The 15,525-nt window shown below is 36.3% G+C and overlaps 2 protein-coding genes across 2 annotated transcripts in view; one reads left to right on the top strand and one right to left on the bottom strand.

Moving 5' to 3' along the window:
- LOC307172232 (uncharacterized protein) overlaps positions 1 to 15,525 on the bottom strand; it is a 381,392-nt gene that overhangs the window by 174,581 nt on the left and 191,286 nt on the right. The gene's annotated exons all lie outside the window — the stretch shown is intronic.
- Positions 940 to 15,364, top strand: lim2.5 (lens intrinsic membrane protein 2.5). Its single transcript, XM_079894415.1, has 5 exons — positions 940 to 1,001; positions 12,614 to 12,810; positions 14,155 to 14,304; positions 14,890 to 15,024; positions 15,104 to 15,364. Exons 2-5 carry the CDS (start codon positions 12,636 to 12,638, stop codon positions 15,163 to 15,165), a joined length of 522 nt encoding a protein of 173 aa, XP_079750541.1. The 5' UTR covers positions 940 to 1,001; positions 12,614 to 12,635; the 3' UTR covers positions 15,166 to 15,364.

Here is a 15,525-nt window from a genome sequence, read left to right as displayed (position 1 = left end):
TGTAAATTTTAGGGTTGGTGATGCCACTAACCCGGGAGGAATGTGGTGTAGTCTCTACCAGCCGTTTGTTGTAGTCCTTAAAAAGTGATTTCTTTAAAAGCAAATATCTCCCTTTGCTTTGAACTTTGAGTGTCGTAACTTTGCAGATGTTGTTTATGCTCAAACAGCAACATTACACACTAAATAAACTTAAAAAAGTGAAATCATAATCAACCACCCCTTTTAACGGAGAGATAGTTGAAAGGGCAGAGTATTTCAAATATATCGGCATTACTTTGGATACATGGAAATATGCTAATACTAGAAATATGCTAATACGGGAAATATGCTAATACTGGAAATATGCTAACACAGGACAGTCCGTCAGCGGTCGTGGGCAGAGCATGAGCAATATGACATCACATGTTTACACTTTCTGAGGATAAAAAAAAAGGAGTGAATGGATTTTTTTCATTGTATGGTGGTTGTGTCCACACACTGCAAAGACACATTTATATGCAAGTGTAACGGAGGCCAGCTAGTAGTTGCTGTGCGAGTAAACCTCACTCCTCTGATCTCAATAGGCGCTCTAGCGACAGATGCTAGAGGCTGCAGTCTTTAGCCTCCTTGTTAGAGCGCCTGACTCTCATGCCGGAGACCTGGGTTCGAGACCCGCACGGAGCGGGGTGTGAAGGACCCGGTGATAGGGGTTATACAAACACCATAGAAAAGTGAGTTTTGCATCCGATGACCCCTTTGAGTGTCTTCCTCCTCTCTTCAGGTTGTGGTCTGTCGATCGACTCTGAAGCCTGAGAATCTGCTGCGAGGACGACTGAAGCCTCCTCCTGAGTACACACTCCAGCAGGTACAGTACCTGTCCATCACAATCACTGAACCTGACGCCTCTTTAGTGTTCACTGACTGTTTGTCCTGTGTTTTTTCACATGGTTCAGCCTGAGCGATCGGGTCCTTTGCCTTCGGTGAACCCGTGCGTGAGAATGGCCACCACAGTGTGAATCTGAGTGAGTTCACCCATAACCTATAGTCTTATCCCACATCCGGATTTTGCCGAGTAAACATGTTCCTGGGTCAACATATTTTGTTGGTACTGGAACATTTTTCTGGTTTGAAAATTGTATCCTGACTATATCCCTACCCCTAAACCTAACCCTACCCATGAGCTATCCCGGTAACACTTTATTTTACAGTGTCCTTGTTACATATGTTACATGTACTTACCATAGTAATAACAGTAAATGATGCATAATTACATGCAACTAACCCTCAACCAAATCCTAATCCTACCCTAACCCAATAGTAAGTGCTTAATATTACTGAGTACTTATATAATTATACTGTAACAATGACACTTTAAAATAAAGTGTAACCGCTATCCCTAAAATCAGAGGGAAATGATAGGTTAATAACACTGATGTAGAAGCACCTAACCCTGATTGTAACACCGTGTCCTAACCAGACGCGATACGATAAGATTCCAGCGACAAATAATTTATCTGTCCACACTAGACACGATGCGACTGCGAGATGCGTCAAAATCAATCACAACCCCCAGCCAATCAGAACAGCGTGTGGGTGGAGTCACCCAATCAGAACAGCGTATGGGCGGAGTCAGCCAATCAGAACAGTGTGTGGGCGGAGTCTCGCGGCACAAGAGAGTAATCTTGGTGGCACTCACAAGAAAATGGATGAGTAGCTACCGGTACATAATCAAATTCACAAATATTACACCATTTAAACATTATTAAAAATACATAGGCTACTGAGTTACTAAAACAATCGTTGTCAAAGAATACACTTGTTTGTTCACAGTTTGAACGTTCTTGTTTCCATTTGTTTAATTTCAAGATCCGAGGTGAATTATCCATTGTTGCTTTTACAGCTTCAAAGCTGGAGCACTAAATGATATTCAGAGTCACATTACACGCTTTTAACATTAAATAAAGCACATAAACAGTACCTGAGATTATCATCGCCACACTTTGTGTTTGTTGTTCCAGCGCGACGTGGCAGAAAAATAGAAACCGTTTCTAAAATAGAGTCGTCGTGTGTCGCCGTCGCGGCTGGATAGGACTAACACTCTGATTAACATGGAAAAGAGGCATTTTATCGCAGCGTTGCGTGTAGTCAGGACACGGTGTAAGCCTAAATTTTACACAAACTGTAAACTTTTCCCTCAAATCTGATTGGTTGATTGGAATGTTGATCCAGGAACATGTTGCACTTTGTGAAATCAGTTTCTGCAGTCTTATCGGTAACACTTTACTTAAAGGAGTCATGACATGGATTTTCTTTGACTATTTTAACATGTTCCTTGAGGTTCACTTATAATGTTAAAGTTTTTTTGCACAAAAAAACCTAATTATATGTGAAAAATGCTTATTTTCAACCCTCATTCTGAGCCTATCTCTGAAACGATCCGCTCCTTTAAGGCTTGTCAGTAAACGCACACTGTTGCGATTGGCTAACGTCATCGCATAGGAAACAGTATCAATGCCCACTCGCTATTGCACGTGTTTTGAAAACATTATCCATATATTATCCAATAAAGTTGCTTCTTCATCTGTCAAGAAAAGTTTCTTTGTGAACTCTCCATTACACTGTGCCGCGCTTACAAAATAAAGTGCTCCGAACGAATATAATCATATAATCCTCTGATGCCATCCATCATGGCATTAAAATAAACCGCCCACTTGCCGTTAAGCGACTGAATGCCAGTGGGCGGGGCCTATGATGTGATGTGTAACTATTGGTCGATGCCTTGCTCTGGAGGCGGGCATATGCAAATGTTTTCATTTTCATCTGACGTCACAAATCCCACAATATCCAAATGAGTTGTTCTTGGAGGTTGATTAAATAAATGCTTTGTTTATAATTAGGAGGACATTTTTAACTATGAAACTTGCAGGATGTTTTAATGGTACAAAGACCTATTATATGTCAAAAGATCAAGGCAATTTGGATTTCTCATGTCATAACCCTTTTAAAGCCTATATATATATGGGCCATTCTACAGAATTGGTGCAAACTGCTGTCCCTCATCCAAAAAACACATTTGAAAAGCATTTAATTATTAAAATCTTAGATGTTTACTAAGATCCTTCAATTATCTATTGAAACCCACAATAATATTTAAGATATCAGTAAGCTTTATATATATAAAATCATAATTTATGGGCTACTTTCAATTAGGAGGTGGCTGTCCCAAACCCTAACCCCTAAATTTCAACTTGTGAAAATGATATTGAATAATTTTTTGCAAATTTTTCCATTCTTGTTTTAAAAAAAATATATATATTTTTTTTTTTTTAAATGAAGTTAAAAAAATATTTATTTTATATTTTATTTTTAAATCATGAAACTTTATCTAAAAAAACATGTCCCGCATTTTCATGTCACTACCAAAACAGTGAATGTTGTAGTCCATTGGCTGAGACTGATTTTAACCACACTCCTACATTTTTGATCAGGAAATATTCCTGTGTCCCTCTCTCTCATGTGCTATATGGTGAGTAGATTGATCCCATCATTTTGAGGTAAATGTGTTCTAAAGTCTAAAAATCTGTGTGTAACTTTAAGGAATGTCACTACCAAACTCATTTTTTCTGCTATTGAGAAATTTTTTTGGGATGTTATTCCATAAAATTTAGTTGTTATATGTGTTCAACTGTTCTGACCAGTGATGGCTAACCATGTGCTGATTAGCATCTTCGAGCTAGGCTCAAAAGTTATCTAAAATTGTCACTACCAAAACAGTCACAACCGAAACATTTTCTTGAAGTTTCGGTTGTGACATTGTTTTGGTAGTGACAAAAGGGAACACATAATCCTTTATTTGGAGGAATAAACTACATTTTAGTACAGTTATGCAAATAATTACTACTGTAGTATGTTTTAGTAGTGTTTTAGTATGCAATATTCTGTTAAAATTCTGTAATGTGATGAGGTTACAATTACTTAAGGTTGCAGTCCATGATACTAGCTTAGGTGTAAGGTTGTTGTCAGTAATGTTAATTTCTATGATTAACTTGGCAAGGAGAATGACATAAAACACCAACATGCCTAAAAAAAATAGAAAAACTACAACAGAGAGACAGAGAGAATACAAACAAAGGTTGAGGGAAGACCCAGTGAAGTACGAGGAATACTTAAGGAAAGAAAATGAAAGAAATAAGAAACGAAGGGAAGAAGGAAAGTTGAAGAGTATCAGTGAATTATCTGACAGGGAGCAAAGACATGTCAGAAAAGCATGGAGGAAAAGACAGAAAAGACACAGGATGATGGTGAAAAGACAAAAAGAGATGGAGACATTTTGCAGGGCTTCCACACCACCTAGCACTTCCAGTGAGGGTGATCAGACACCAGTACACACACACACACACACACACACACACACACACACACACACACACACAGACAGAGAGTTCAGTGGTTCTGGAGATTTATCTGAATGACTCATAAACAAAATGTTGAAAATGTGAAAATAAAACAAAGTGGTTCTGAGTCTACATTGTAAGTTGTTGTTTTTTTAGGAAGAAAAATCTATGAGCATACCTCTTCTCACTTGCACCTCAAGACCCAAAATATAGAATAGCTCTAGGTGTTCTTATAAGATATTTACTGTCAGATGTGTGTCTGCTATATGTACTGACTGCATATGTGCATCATAGTTATTTATTTATATTAACATAAAATGTGGACAGTCTGATTCAGCCATGGCAAACTAATTTTCACTACCAAAACATTACTGTCACTACCAAAAATGTGCAGTCACTACCGTAACATGGGATGTTTTGTCAAAAATAAAGTATATTGAATTATCAACTAAGATGTTATGATAGTGTTTGGTTCAATGCATATTAATACTAATGAATCCTTAACTTTGAAATCAGTACGATAAACTTTATGCCTTCTACAAAGAAAGATTGGGTTCAAAATACAACAAATCTCATAAATCACACTTAAAATATTATTAAAATTATAATCTTTATTGATTTAACCAGTAAAAATATTTTTTAAAAATAGAAAAAATATATATTTATAAGGTAGATGTAAACAAAATCTTAATAGGTCATTATAAGCCTTCTTAATAAATTATTTAATATTGTGTTTCGGTAGTGACAAATTTGGGGAGAAGGAAAATATTCCAGCATTTTCTGAAAATACAATATGAGAATTAACTGCACAATTACTAGAAAAGCATACCTTGGATATTATACAATTTGCATACATGCAAAATTTGTGGGAAAAAACAAAAAAATTTCAAGATGTTTCCAACTCTGACTTTGCACCAATTCTGTAGAATGGCCCATATATGATGCATTATGAATGTATTTTTAATGCATTAATCATGCCTTGTAATGCACTGTATAATGCATTGGATGATCTATATGAATAATTGTAACTGCACCGTTATAATACATTATATTATCTTTTCACTGTTACACCTTTAGAAAGTATAATTTATTACAACAATGCATGACAAACAACCAATTTCAGATGTAACAAGGAATCCGTGAACATATTATGCATTTTAAATTTGTTACAATTATTTATGAAAAGACATAATGCATTATAATGTTGTTATGAATATCTTTATAATGTATTATACGTAAAGTAAAGTGTTATCATCTTATCTTATAAATTTATTAATGTGTTGCAGGCCAGATTTGAACAAGCATCACCCACATGAGCATCTCAGCTGCTGCAAAAATGGATTTATTCTTTAATTCTAACTGTATTTTAATTGTACCTCATTAGTATGTGAGCAATATATCAAAATTACAATGTTTCTGTAATTTATTCTGAAATAAGAAGTATTAAAAAAAACTTTTATTTAGCAAGGATGCATTAAATTGACCAAAAATCACAGTAAATACATTTATAATGTTAATTTTAAATAAATGCTGTTCTTTTTAACTTTCTATTCATCCATGTTTCTCGAGCATCAAATCCTCATATTAGAGTGATTTCTGAAGGATCATGTGACACTGAAGACTGGAGTAATGATGCTGAACATTCAGCTTTGATCACAGGAATAAATTACACTTTACTATATATTCACATAGAAAACAGCTATTTGAACTTTTAATAATATTTCACAATATTACTATTTTTACTGTATTTCATCGAATAAATGACTTTTTTCAAATTACATAAAAAATTTGTAATACGTGATGTGACACAATCACAGCCAATAAGAATATTTTTATTTTATATTGAGACTCAAACTTTGCTCAAATTTGTCAAGATGCCAAAGTCTGCAATGAAAACTCTGAGATCTCAATATAAACTCAAACATTTCTCATCAAATGACTGGAGCTGCTGTTTGCATTCATGTTATAGATCTAGGCTATACTCTTATATGGACTTAATTGTATCTATTTTTATTTCTCCTAGGGTATTTTTTAGGAAAGATTTCTCTTTCCTTCTATTTAAATTTCTTTCCTATTTCCAAACTTTCCTCCATACAAACTTATTCTCTTCTGAAAGATGAGACAAAAATAATATCCTGCACTGCAAAAAAAAAAAAAAGAAAAAGTCTTGTTTTCCTGTACGAATATCTAAAAACTCTTAAATCAAGATACATTTACCGTAGAAGCAAAATGGCTGAAGATATTAAGTTTGTTTTTTTTTTGAACAATTGATCAAAATGAAGTGAGTTTGTGCTTAAAACAAGAACAAAAATAAACTTGTTTTTCTTGTTTGAAGCACAAACTCACTTAATTTTGATACGTTTTTCAGAAACAAGACTTAATATCCAAACTAATTTTGCTTCTCAAGTAAATTTATCTTGATTCACGAATGTTTAGATATCAGTACTGAAAAATAAGACAGAAATACTGAGGAAGAAAGTCATTAAAATATTTTTTTTTATTGCTGCTCAATAGCACCATTTTCTTTTCTCATCCACAAAAAAATCTACTGTATTTGAAGCCATTATAAATCTCTCATTATCACAGCCAAAAAAGAGTCATCGAGGCTGTTTTTTTTTTCTTTTTTCTGTTTTTTTTAATAAACAAATTAACACACAAAATAGGCATTGAATAAACAATTTACAATTCTCAAAAGGCAGATGTAGTTGTAAATTACAATAAGAAATAGCAATGAAGTCTCAAATCAAATATACAATGACGAAGGGCAAGGGAGAAAATAAATGAGTTAACATCAAGGCCGCCTTAATGCACGGGCTTACCTGGGCTGAAGCCCAGGGGCCTCCTGAGTTCAGGGGCCTCCCATGTTCAGGTTCATGATGAGCTGAAAAGGTCATATTGTTTTGTAACTTGTCAGATTTTGTCGCTGTATGTCGCTAGTCTCTATACTGTGAAGTCTCTTGTGGGCGTTGGTAGTGCTGTCGCTCTAATGTTATTGGTAGACTGCTCGTCTGGCCACATACAAAACACCATCACAAGTGATACAACTATATTATTTTAATTTGACTAGGAATTAGGCTCAAAAGAAACAGTATGCTGTTCGGGAGAGTGTTTTTATATTACCAAACAGCAGTGTTCAGGGATTAAATAATTTACTAGATTAACGATCGATCAATCTACAAATTAAACTCACTCATACTGTCATAAATTACTAAAACGTCATCCGAATTTAACAAATAATACATTTTCTTGTCCCTAATAGTCAACATAATGCAGGGGAAACTGTAAAATGAACTGCAGCAGTGCTAAACTTACATCATAAAACTACAACACTCGAACTATAAATGTATGAATTAAACTCACTGAGACTGTCGACAGTTTCTTTTCCATGCATCATTTTATTATATCCATGTTTGTGGTTAGTTACAGTCAAATCATATAAAACAGTGAAATCGCCCTCAAACTTTTCTTTCTTGCCTGCACTGCACTCGAGACGGTGACGGGAGCTGAGCTCCAAAAGGGAGCTTCTTTCCTATTGGTTGTCGCTCGCAAAAATTGCTTCTCATTTGCATAAAGTTGAAATTTAGTTGCTGTGTGTGGTTGTTAAATAAAGTGTCTTGTGTTTATGCTCAAGTGGGCTCAGTGGTATGTTAATAACAATATTATGGTGTTTACTGGCTCAAAGAGGGAAAACTCACTGTTGTAGGTCTCAAAAGAAACTAATGCATTTTGTGATGTAGATTAGCCTAAATTACACTTTTTTAAAATGAGACTCTATAAATCGAGGGGATGGGGGGCCTACAAAACCTCTCAGCCCCGGGGCCTAACATTAGGTTAAGGCGGCTCTGGTTAACATAATAATAATCATAAAATAATCATATTTAAATAATTGCAAGAACAACATTTATAGCAAAGTGAGTTATTGCAAGGGGTAGCAATAGGGCTACTGTAGTAGCTTTATCATTTGAAAGGGTTCAAAGAGAAGAAGCAAACGCTTTAGTAAATGAGGAAATGGGTTTTCAAAAAATCTGCATTTCTGAATGAAGTATGTAGCAAGTTCAGAAAGGTTATTAACCTGAACAATCTTTCTTAAGTACACCAAACTTAATTTGTGATGCGAATGAAAATCCTCCTGCGTCCGCTCGTGTGTGTGTGTGTGTGTGTGTGTGTGACCAGCAGCAGCTGAATGAAAGTGTGCGCTTCAGCATGTTGCATTGACCACAGCAGTACTGCAAGCCTCTGCACATCACAGTTCCAGAACGGCCAATACAACAACAAAAAGAGCGTCAAAAAGAGCCTTCCCCCTCCAAACCCGGCGCTCACGTGCCTCCACTCCATCAAGCTCAAGTGCATTTGTTCTGTGTGGCTTGTGTTAAAGGATTTTGCCACCATCAACAGAAAAGCAGAGAGGATAACTTTTTGGAATTTGGCCGGGCGGCTCCTTTCTGGCGTTACGCTCGCTGCGGGATCCCACTCTCTCTCTCTCTTTCCCTCTGGGAAGGTTCATTTATCCTGAAGATCTCAGGTAAGAATCCCTCCGACTCCTGAGACGAGAGTCACGTTTGTGATGGTTTTCAGGATTAATCTGAAGTCTTCTGACCATCAAATATCATTTTTTGCAGGGCAAATTAATGTGGCCTTTTACATTATTTCTTTGTTTCATTATTTTTTTATTTTCAGCTGTGAAATATGTTTTTACCTCTGTTTGAAGACAATGTCAAGGGCAGAGTTTTACAATGCATGCAAGTTTCATCTTGAAATGCATTTGTGACAGTTTTATACCATGTTACTGTAAATGCTTTTGCGGTTTTATATGGTTTTATAACCATAGGCATCAGTCGCTTCACATGCATGTGCAGAACTTACGCTTTAATGCAAAAGAGAAAGTGTTTTTTTTTTATAACAGGTGATGTTTCCATTTTGCATCCCAAACTACTAGAAACTGTAAATTATATATTCATCATATTAATCTAGAGATGTATTATTATTCAACATTTTAACCTTCTGACAAATTTAACATTTAGGTTTTTTTTTTATATAATTTTTTACTTCATCGGACTTCATTTGGCACTTGCTGAACACACACACACACTCACACTCATGGACATTCATTCAGAAAGGTTAAATGGTCCTGAAAACACTTGTGCTCCTCGTGGTCGAAATGAGTGCATTGCAAATTTATCTAGTGAAAACTTTTGATACTGCATCCAAAAAAATTTTTTTTGGAACATATAAATGTAATATACAAGCACTGTAAAAAATTTCTAACCCTCCCAAATCAAAAATTTCAAGTGACCGATAACATCAAAATTTTTCAATTGGCCCAAGTGAAATTCTGTAAATTTAATTTTATAATTTACAGAATTTCAGTTGGGCCAATTGAAAAATTTAGATGTTATCGGTCACTTGAAATTTTTGATTTGGGAGGGTTAGAAATTTTTTACAGTGAGTTGAAAATATTATTTTTTGTGAATTTTTCATAACAATAAACTTAAACTTCTATTATTAATAATAATAAACTTAAACTTTTTTTGTTTCACTTTTTTTTTTTTTTTTTCACTTCAGCAATAATCTGCCAAGTGTCGTCTTTAAAAAGAGACCAAACTTCAGTCTGTGCTCTAAAGCATTGAAGATTTAGTTTAAGTTGGGTGTTTCATTTGCAGGTCTATGCTCAAAAAGTGCAGTTAACAGGTAATAAATGGATTATATCTACTTCATAAATGTAATTTAGTATCATAAAATCCCTTAAAATTACAAAATATTATATTGAAAACATTATCAAACTAATAGTACATTTCATTGAAATGAAAAAAGTTCAGTTTTTCCCTCCACGAGCAGCACTAGAGGGTTAAATAAGTCTCTCTTCACTGTTGCATCTAGCGCCCTCTGTGGAAATGCAGAGTGATGATCTGCACACATTTTGCAAAGCACTAATGTTGACTCTATTACTTATGTAGAGCATGTTTTGGGTCTAATCATGCCTGATGATCATAATGATGTATAGCTTTAGTTGACACACTGTGTGTTGTCCCTGTACATGTTGTTTTGTGGCATTGCAGTTTGACTGTGTTTCCAATGACTTGCCAAATGTCTTTCTGAGAAGTGATTAATATCATCAGCTCTGACGTGTGAATGACTGATGCTGTTTTGCTTGTGCAAACTCTGATATGGAAACGCACGTACAGCCTGTGAGATAAATCTGGCTGTGTGAGGAGTTGAACGTAGAATGATCAATGCACTGGAAATAGCCGCAGAAGAATAATATGAATTATTTGTCAGGTTTTAAGGTTCTGTGTAAATGAATCAGAGCTGTTGTCATGAGAGTCTTGGTTTCAGTCAGATGTGCACAAATCATACTTTAAAGGTCCCATATTGTCAAAATTGAAATTTCCTGGCTTTTTTCATGATAGCAGAGGTCTAGGGGCGATGAAACTACCATATAAGTTTCAAAACTGTCGATCCACAGACAAATGCACACAGCCTGCATAAAGTAGCTGTGCCTTTTCACGAGCCGTTGTGACTTCCGAATAAATGTGATGACAGAAGTACTCAGTCACCGCCTTCAGTCACCACCCCCACCAATGGGAGGTCACTCAGAAAAGAACAGGCCAATCAGAAGAGAGGCTCATGAATATTAAGTAGACAGGCCAAAATCGACCTGTTCTTGGCAGAGCTTCTGAGAAAGGAGCTGTAAAATATATATTGAGATGTTTTTTGGTACTTATAGAGCTGGTAAGTCCCGCCCATCCGTAAAACCCCAACTGGACCTCTAAGTTGAAAAATCGTCAATGCAAGTGAATGGGAGAAAATAATTATTTTCTAGTCCCGTTTGAATTGTGCCATGAATGTGAACATATGTTGTCTGTGAATTTTTTATATAATTTTTCATGTTACGAGTTTGACAGTATATTGTATGATTCTTCGGCTAGCAGTTGTGGAAAAGACATAACGAGAAAGACTACATGTCGCCTATGTGACGTCACCCCATAAAGTTGACTTACCCGTGGTTTTCGCCAACCTCAACGATTTTGTCCTCTCCCTGAAAGAAGGCGGTGAAGTGCACCAAAGACACAGCCATGTTTAGCGGGATCCGTGAGCTAGTGTCCGTATGCGAGTGGTGGTGACGTTTCAAACGCGTCGAAAGCAGCGAAGAGTTGTAGTCCACAAAGTGCTCTCACACAAACTCTAACCGTATCAAACTTCTACCCGCTAAATTGTAGCATTCTTTACACAAAAGATTATATAAAAAATTCACAGACAACATAAATTATGTTCACATTCATGGCAAAATTCAAACGGGACCAGAAAATAATTATTTTCTCCCATTCACTTGCATTGACGATTTTTCAACCTAAAGGTCCAGTGGGGTTAGCGGAAGGGGCGGGACTTACCAGCTCTATAGCGCAAATATATATTCTTAAGGACATCAAAACCTAAACTAAAACTTCAGAAAGGTGTACAATATGGGACCTTTAAATATAAGGAAGACAAGACCAGTCACAATTCAGTGTGCAAATATAGCGATGATGTCTGAACACTGTTACATTTTGAGTGCTGAACATTCAATCAATGCAAATCAAAGGGAAATTTTCACATTTTATTCTTAAAAAAAAAATGCATAAAAAAAGTTTATATTAAGAAAATGCAGACTATTTTATTAATGATTCATTTTTCTTTTTCTTTTTTTTTTTTTTGGTTTTGTGACATTATTTTCATGAAAATTAAGCATATTTAAACAAACAAAAAATGCTTAATGATAGAAAAAAAATAGGTGTTGTTTTCTTTATTAAAAGTCGAATTTATCATCTATTTTGGATTTTGGGGTGTAACACGTTATTTCGATGGTCCACTTTAGACATTCACTAACTAAGTATCAGTATCAGTAACTTTACAACTACATATAACTTATTCTACTAACCTGCACTTTATCACTAAAAATGCTGGGTTGTTTTAACCCAATTTTGGGTCAAAATCAAATATGGACAAACTCAAACATTGGGTTAAATTTATTAAAAATGTGAATCCAATGTCTTGGTTTGTCCATATTTGACCCAAATTTGGGTTAAAACAACCCAGCAGTTTTTTAAGAGTGTAACCTACAGTCTACTAATACTCTAATGAGAGTTAGTTGACATGTAGTTGTGCAACCAAGTCAAGTGTAAGCATGAAACATGGCAAGTGTACGTTCTTGATGGCTTTGTCCTGTATAAATGTTGCATGTGTGTGTGATTGACTGGTCTCAGCGCAGCTCCAGTGTTCCTCAGGATGTACAGCTTCATGGGAGGGGGTTTGTTCTGTGCCGTCATGGGCAACATCTTGCTGGTGATCTCGACGGCGACGGACTACTGGATGCAGTACAGACTGTCCGGCAGCTTCGCTCACCAGGGCCTGTGGAGATACTGCATGTCTGGCAAATGCTACACACAGACCGACAGTATCGGTGAGTGTGTGTATTGATTTAAGGCCTGCATCACAGTGTCACTGACTGTTTTCAAACACGTTTCCCATAATAACAAGAGTTTCTGAATTATAGCCACATTAAACTCTTAAAGTCCCCCTGTGGTGAAAATCCAATGTTGTTTATGTGTCTATGTGGTGTTTTTAATATGCTTTAAGACAAACCGTGTGTAAATTCATAAGTCGACAGCATTGCTGAGTATTTCCTCCTTAAAACTGCAGTGAACCAAAGACAGTCTCAAAAACACGCTTTGAAATCGCTGGTGTTTCTGACGTCACAAACTACCTTGTAATCAGGGTTGTGTTTCGCAAAAGCATCATTAGCCAACTATGTTCGCAAGTTCCGTCGTTTTCAGCAGTTCAACGAGTCTGTGTTTCCCGAAACCATCGTTCCAACGAACATTCGCAAACAGCATCGCAAAGTTGTGTGTTTGTAAAGACAGATCTCGACCTGTGGTTAGAAGAAGAGTTTAGTTTGCATGACATGTGGACTCAATAAATCCTTATCTTGAGCAAAATAAGCAAGCTGACATTCATTACAGCCCGTGTCTTTATTTAGAATACATACAAATGTAATTTACGCCTTTTAGTTTGTCAAGAGAATTAAAGCTCTGTTTTTGAAAACTGCGCAAGTGTGAACGAGCTCTAGTGTGTAAGAACGAGCCTATGATTGAATCTGGAAATAAAGCAAAATAATTGAGAAAAATGAGAAATAGTCCTCAGATGCATGTCCGTAATTATAGCAAAACATATAGCGTTAATTCGATCTCAAACAGATTCATTAAAAAAAGTTATTACTCCACCACGTGCGTGACATCATTAACCAAACGTGGTTGAACGACCACTTTGCGACAACATTGTTTCGGGAAACAGTCGAGACTCGCTAGTTGATTTCTTCAGCGATGCATTGGACTAGTGAAGCAGCGAGTTACGTTGTTATACGGGAAACACTTTCCAGGTCAACGTGTGATCGTCAACGAGTGGATCTCTGTGAGTGAGTGGAGGCGGGGCTCATTTGCATATTCATAGAAGAGTGTATACTAAATGAGGCAATGTGTCACATTAAATTCAAGCTATTTTAAGGCATGAAGAATTTTTTTTTTTCAAGGAAAAAACTTTTACATATGCAATTTTGATCATCAAAGATGAGTTTTAAGGAATAAATGTATTGATAACAGGGGGACAAGCTGGACTAAAACAAACTAAAGCATTATTATTCCATCTTCCATTTGCAGTTTACACAACTTCGGTGCAAAACATTGTGGGAAAAGTCCATGTTCCTCCATCAGTCTAAGCTTCTGTGTCCATCTCTCTCTCTGTCTCTCAGCTTACTGGAACGCAACCCGGGCCTTCATGATCCTCTCGGCGATGTCGTGTTTCGCGGGAATCATCGCAGGCATCCTCTCCTTCGCTCACTTCTCCGCCTTTGAGCGATTCAACCGTTCCTTCGCTGCAGGGATCATGTTTTTTATTTCCAGTAAGTCTTTCCCTTTCCAGTGTCTATTAGCCGACTCATGTGAGCTGACATACAGTCAAACCAAAATGTACTCCGAAACCTTCAACATTTCTCACATTATCAGTTTATTCGCTATACTTTAGAAAATGGTAACATATGACAAGAACTCAGAGTTATCAGATCAGTTGATATTTGACTGGTTTTGTCCGTCCTTCTGTTAGACTGTCTCACACATGAATTATGTTGAATATCTGTCAGCTGTTAAATTTAACTACACAATTAGATAATACCAGTTTAGCTCAACCAATGATTCATTTTGTTCAGTCTGTGTGTAAAAAGATCACATTAGCAATGAAAGAAAAAACACTTCAGCAAAACATGCTCAGGTCAAAGAGTCTGAATAATTTTTGATCCCAAATGTTTATAAATGTTACTGGTAGTCACTGTATGAAGAGTTTTTGGCTATAATATGTCACAGTTGACTTTATTTTGCTCTCCTCACTTACATAAGTGAACTATAGTGTCCTGCACACACTAAAAAAAACACTTGTTTCTGAATAATTTTTGGTCATCTAAACCGCTCGGTCTCATTTGTTTCTCCTCCAGCGCTCTTTGTTCTGCTCGCTATGGCAATCTACACCGGCGTGACGGTGAACTTCCTCGGGAAGCGCTTTGGTGACTGGCGTTTCTCATGGTCCTACATTCTGGGCTGGGTCGCTCTGCTCATGACCTTTTTTGCAGGTCAGTAATGATTTTTTCTGACATCTGATCTCCAACATGTGCTGTTGATCTCATGGAACGCGTGTGTTTTGTTTTGCAGGAATATTTTACATGTGTGCCTACAGAATGCACGAATGCCGGAGAGTGGCCGGCTCTCGCTAAAACAGAAGAGAAGCAAACACCGTGTCTAAACATGTATATACAGGTGTTATCTGATCCCACTTAAAAAAGGTACCAAGAAATGTTGCCTGAACGATCCTTCTGGTTTTCCCGCAGGATTTCTTTAGTCTCTATCCCAATCATGCACATTTGAGGTTAAAAATAATTCATGCAATCCAGAATAAAACCGAATCATTGTTCATGCAGAGACAAAATTTCAAATAAAATCTTTCATCGTTTGAACTCATTCTGTTTATTCACTGTTTGACAAATTAAACTAGAAAAGGAGAGTTCACCAAGACAGACTTTGAATGTTTAAATAAAGTTTATACAGCCTTTGAGACTAAGTTGAGATCTTTTCTG

The sequence above is a fragment of the Squalius cephalus genome, assembly GCF_949319135.1.
Source record: "Squalius cephalus genome assembly, chromosome: 15".
Classification (NCBI taxonomy): Eukaryota; Metazoa; Chordata; class Actinopteri; order Cypriniformes; family Leuciscidae; genus Squalius; species Squalius cephalus.
Note: the sequence above shows the minus strand (reverse complement) of the source record. Positions and strands in the feature narration are given on the sequence as shown.

Excerpts from the sequence above, each read along its gene's own strand:
- lim2.5 (XM_079894415.1), top strand. The coding sequence starts at position 12,636 with ATGTACAGCTTCATGGGAGGGGGTTTGTTCTGTGCCGTCATGGGCAAC. Across the intron at positions 14,305-14,889 it reads GATCATGTTTTTTATTTCCA|CGCTCTTTGTTCTGCTCGCT; the intron begins GTAAGTCTTTCC and ends TTTCTCCTCCAG. Across the intron at positions 15,025-15,103 it reads GCTCATGACCTTTTTTGCAG|GAATATTTTACATGTGTGCC; the intron begins GTCAGTAATGAT and ends TTTGTTTTGCAG.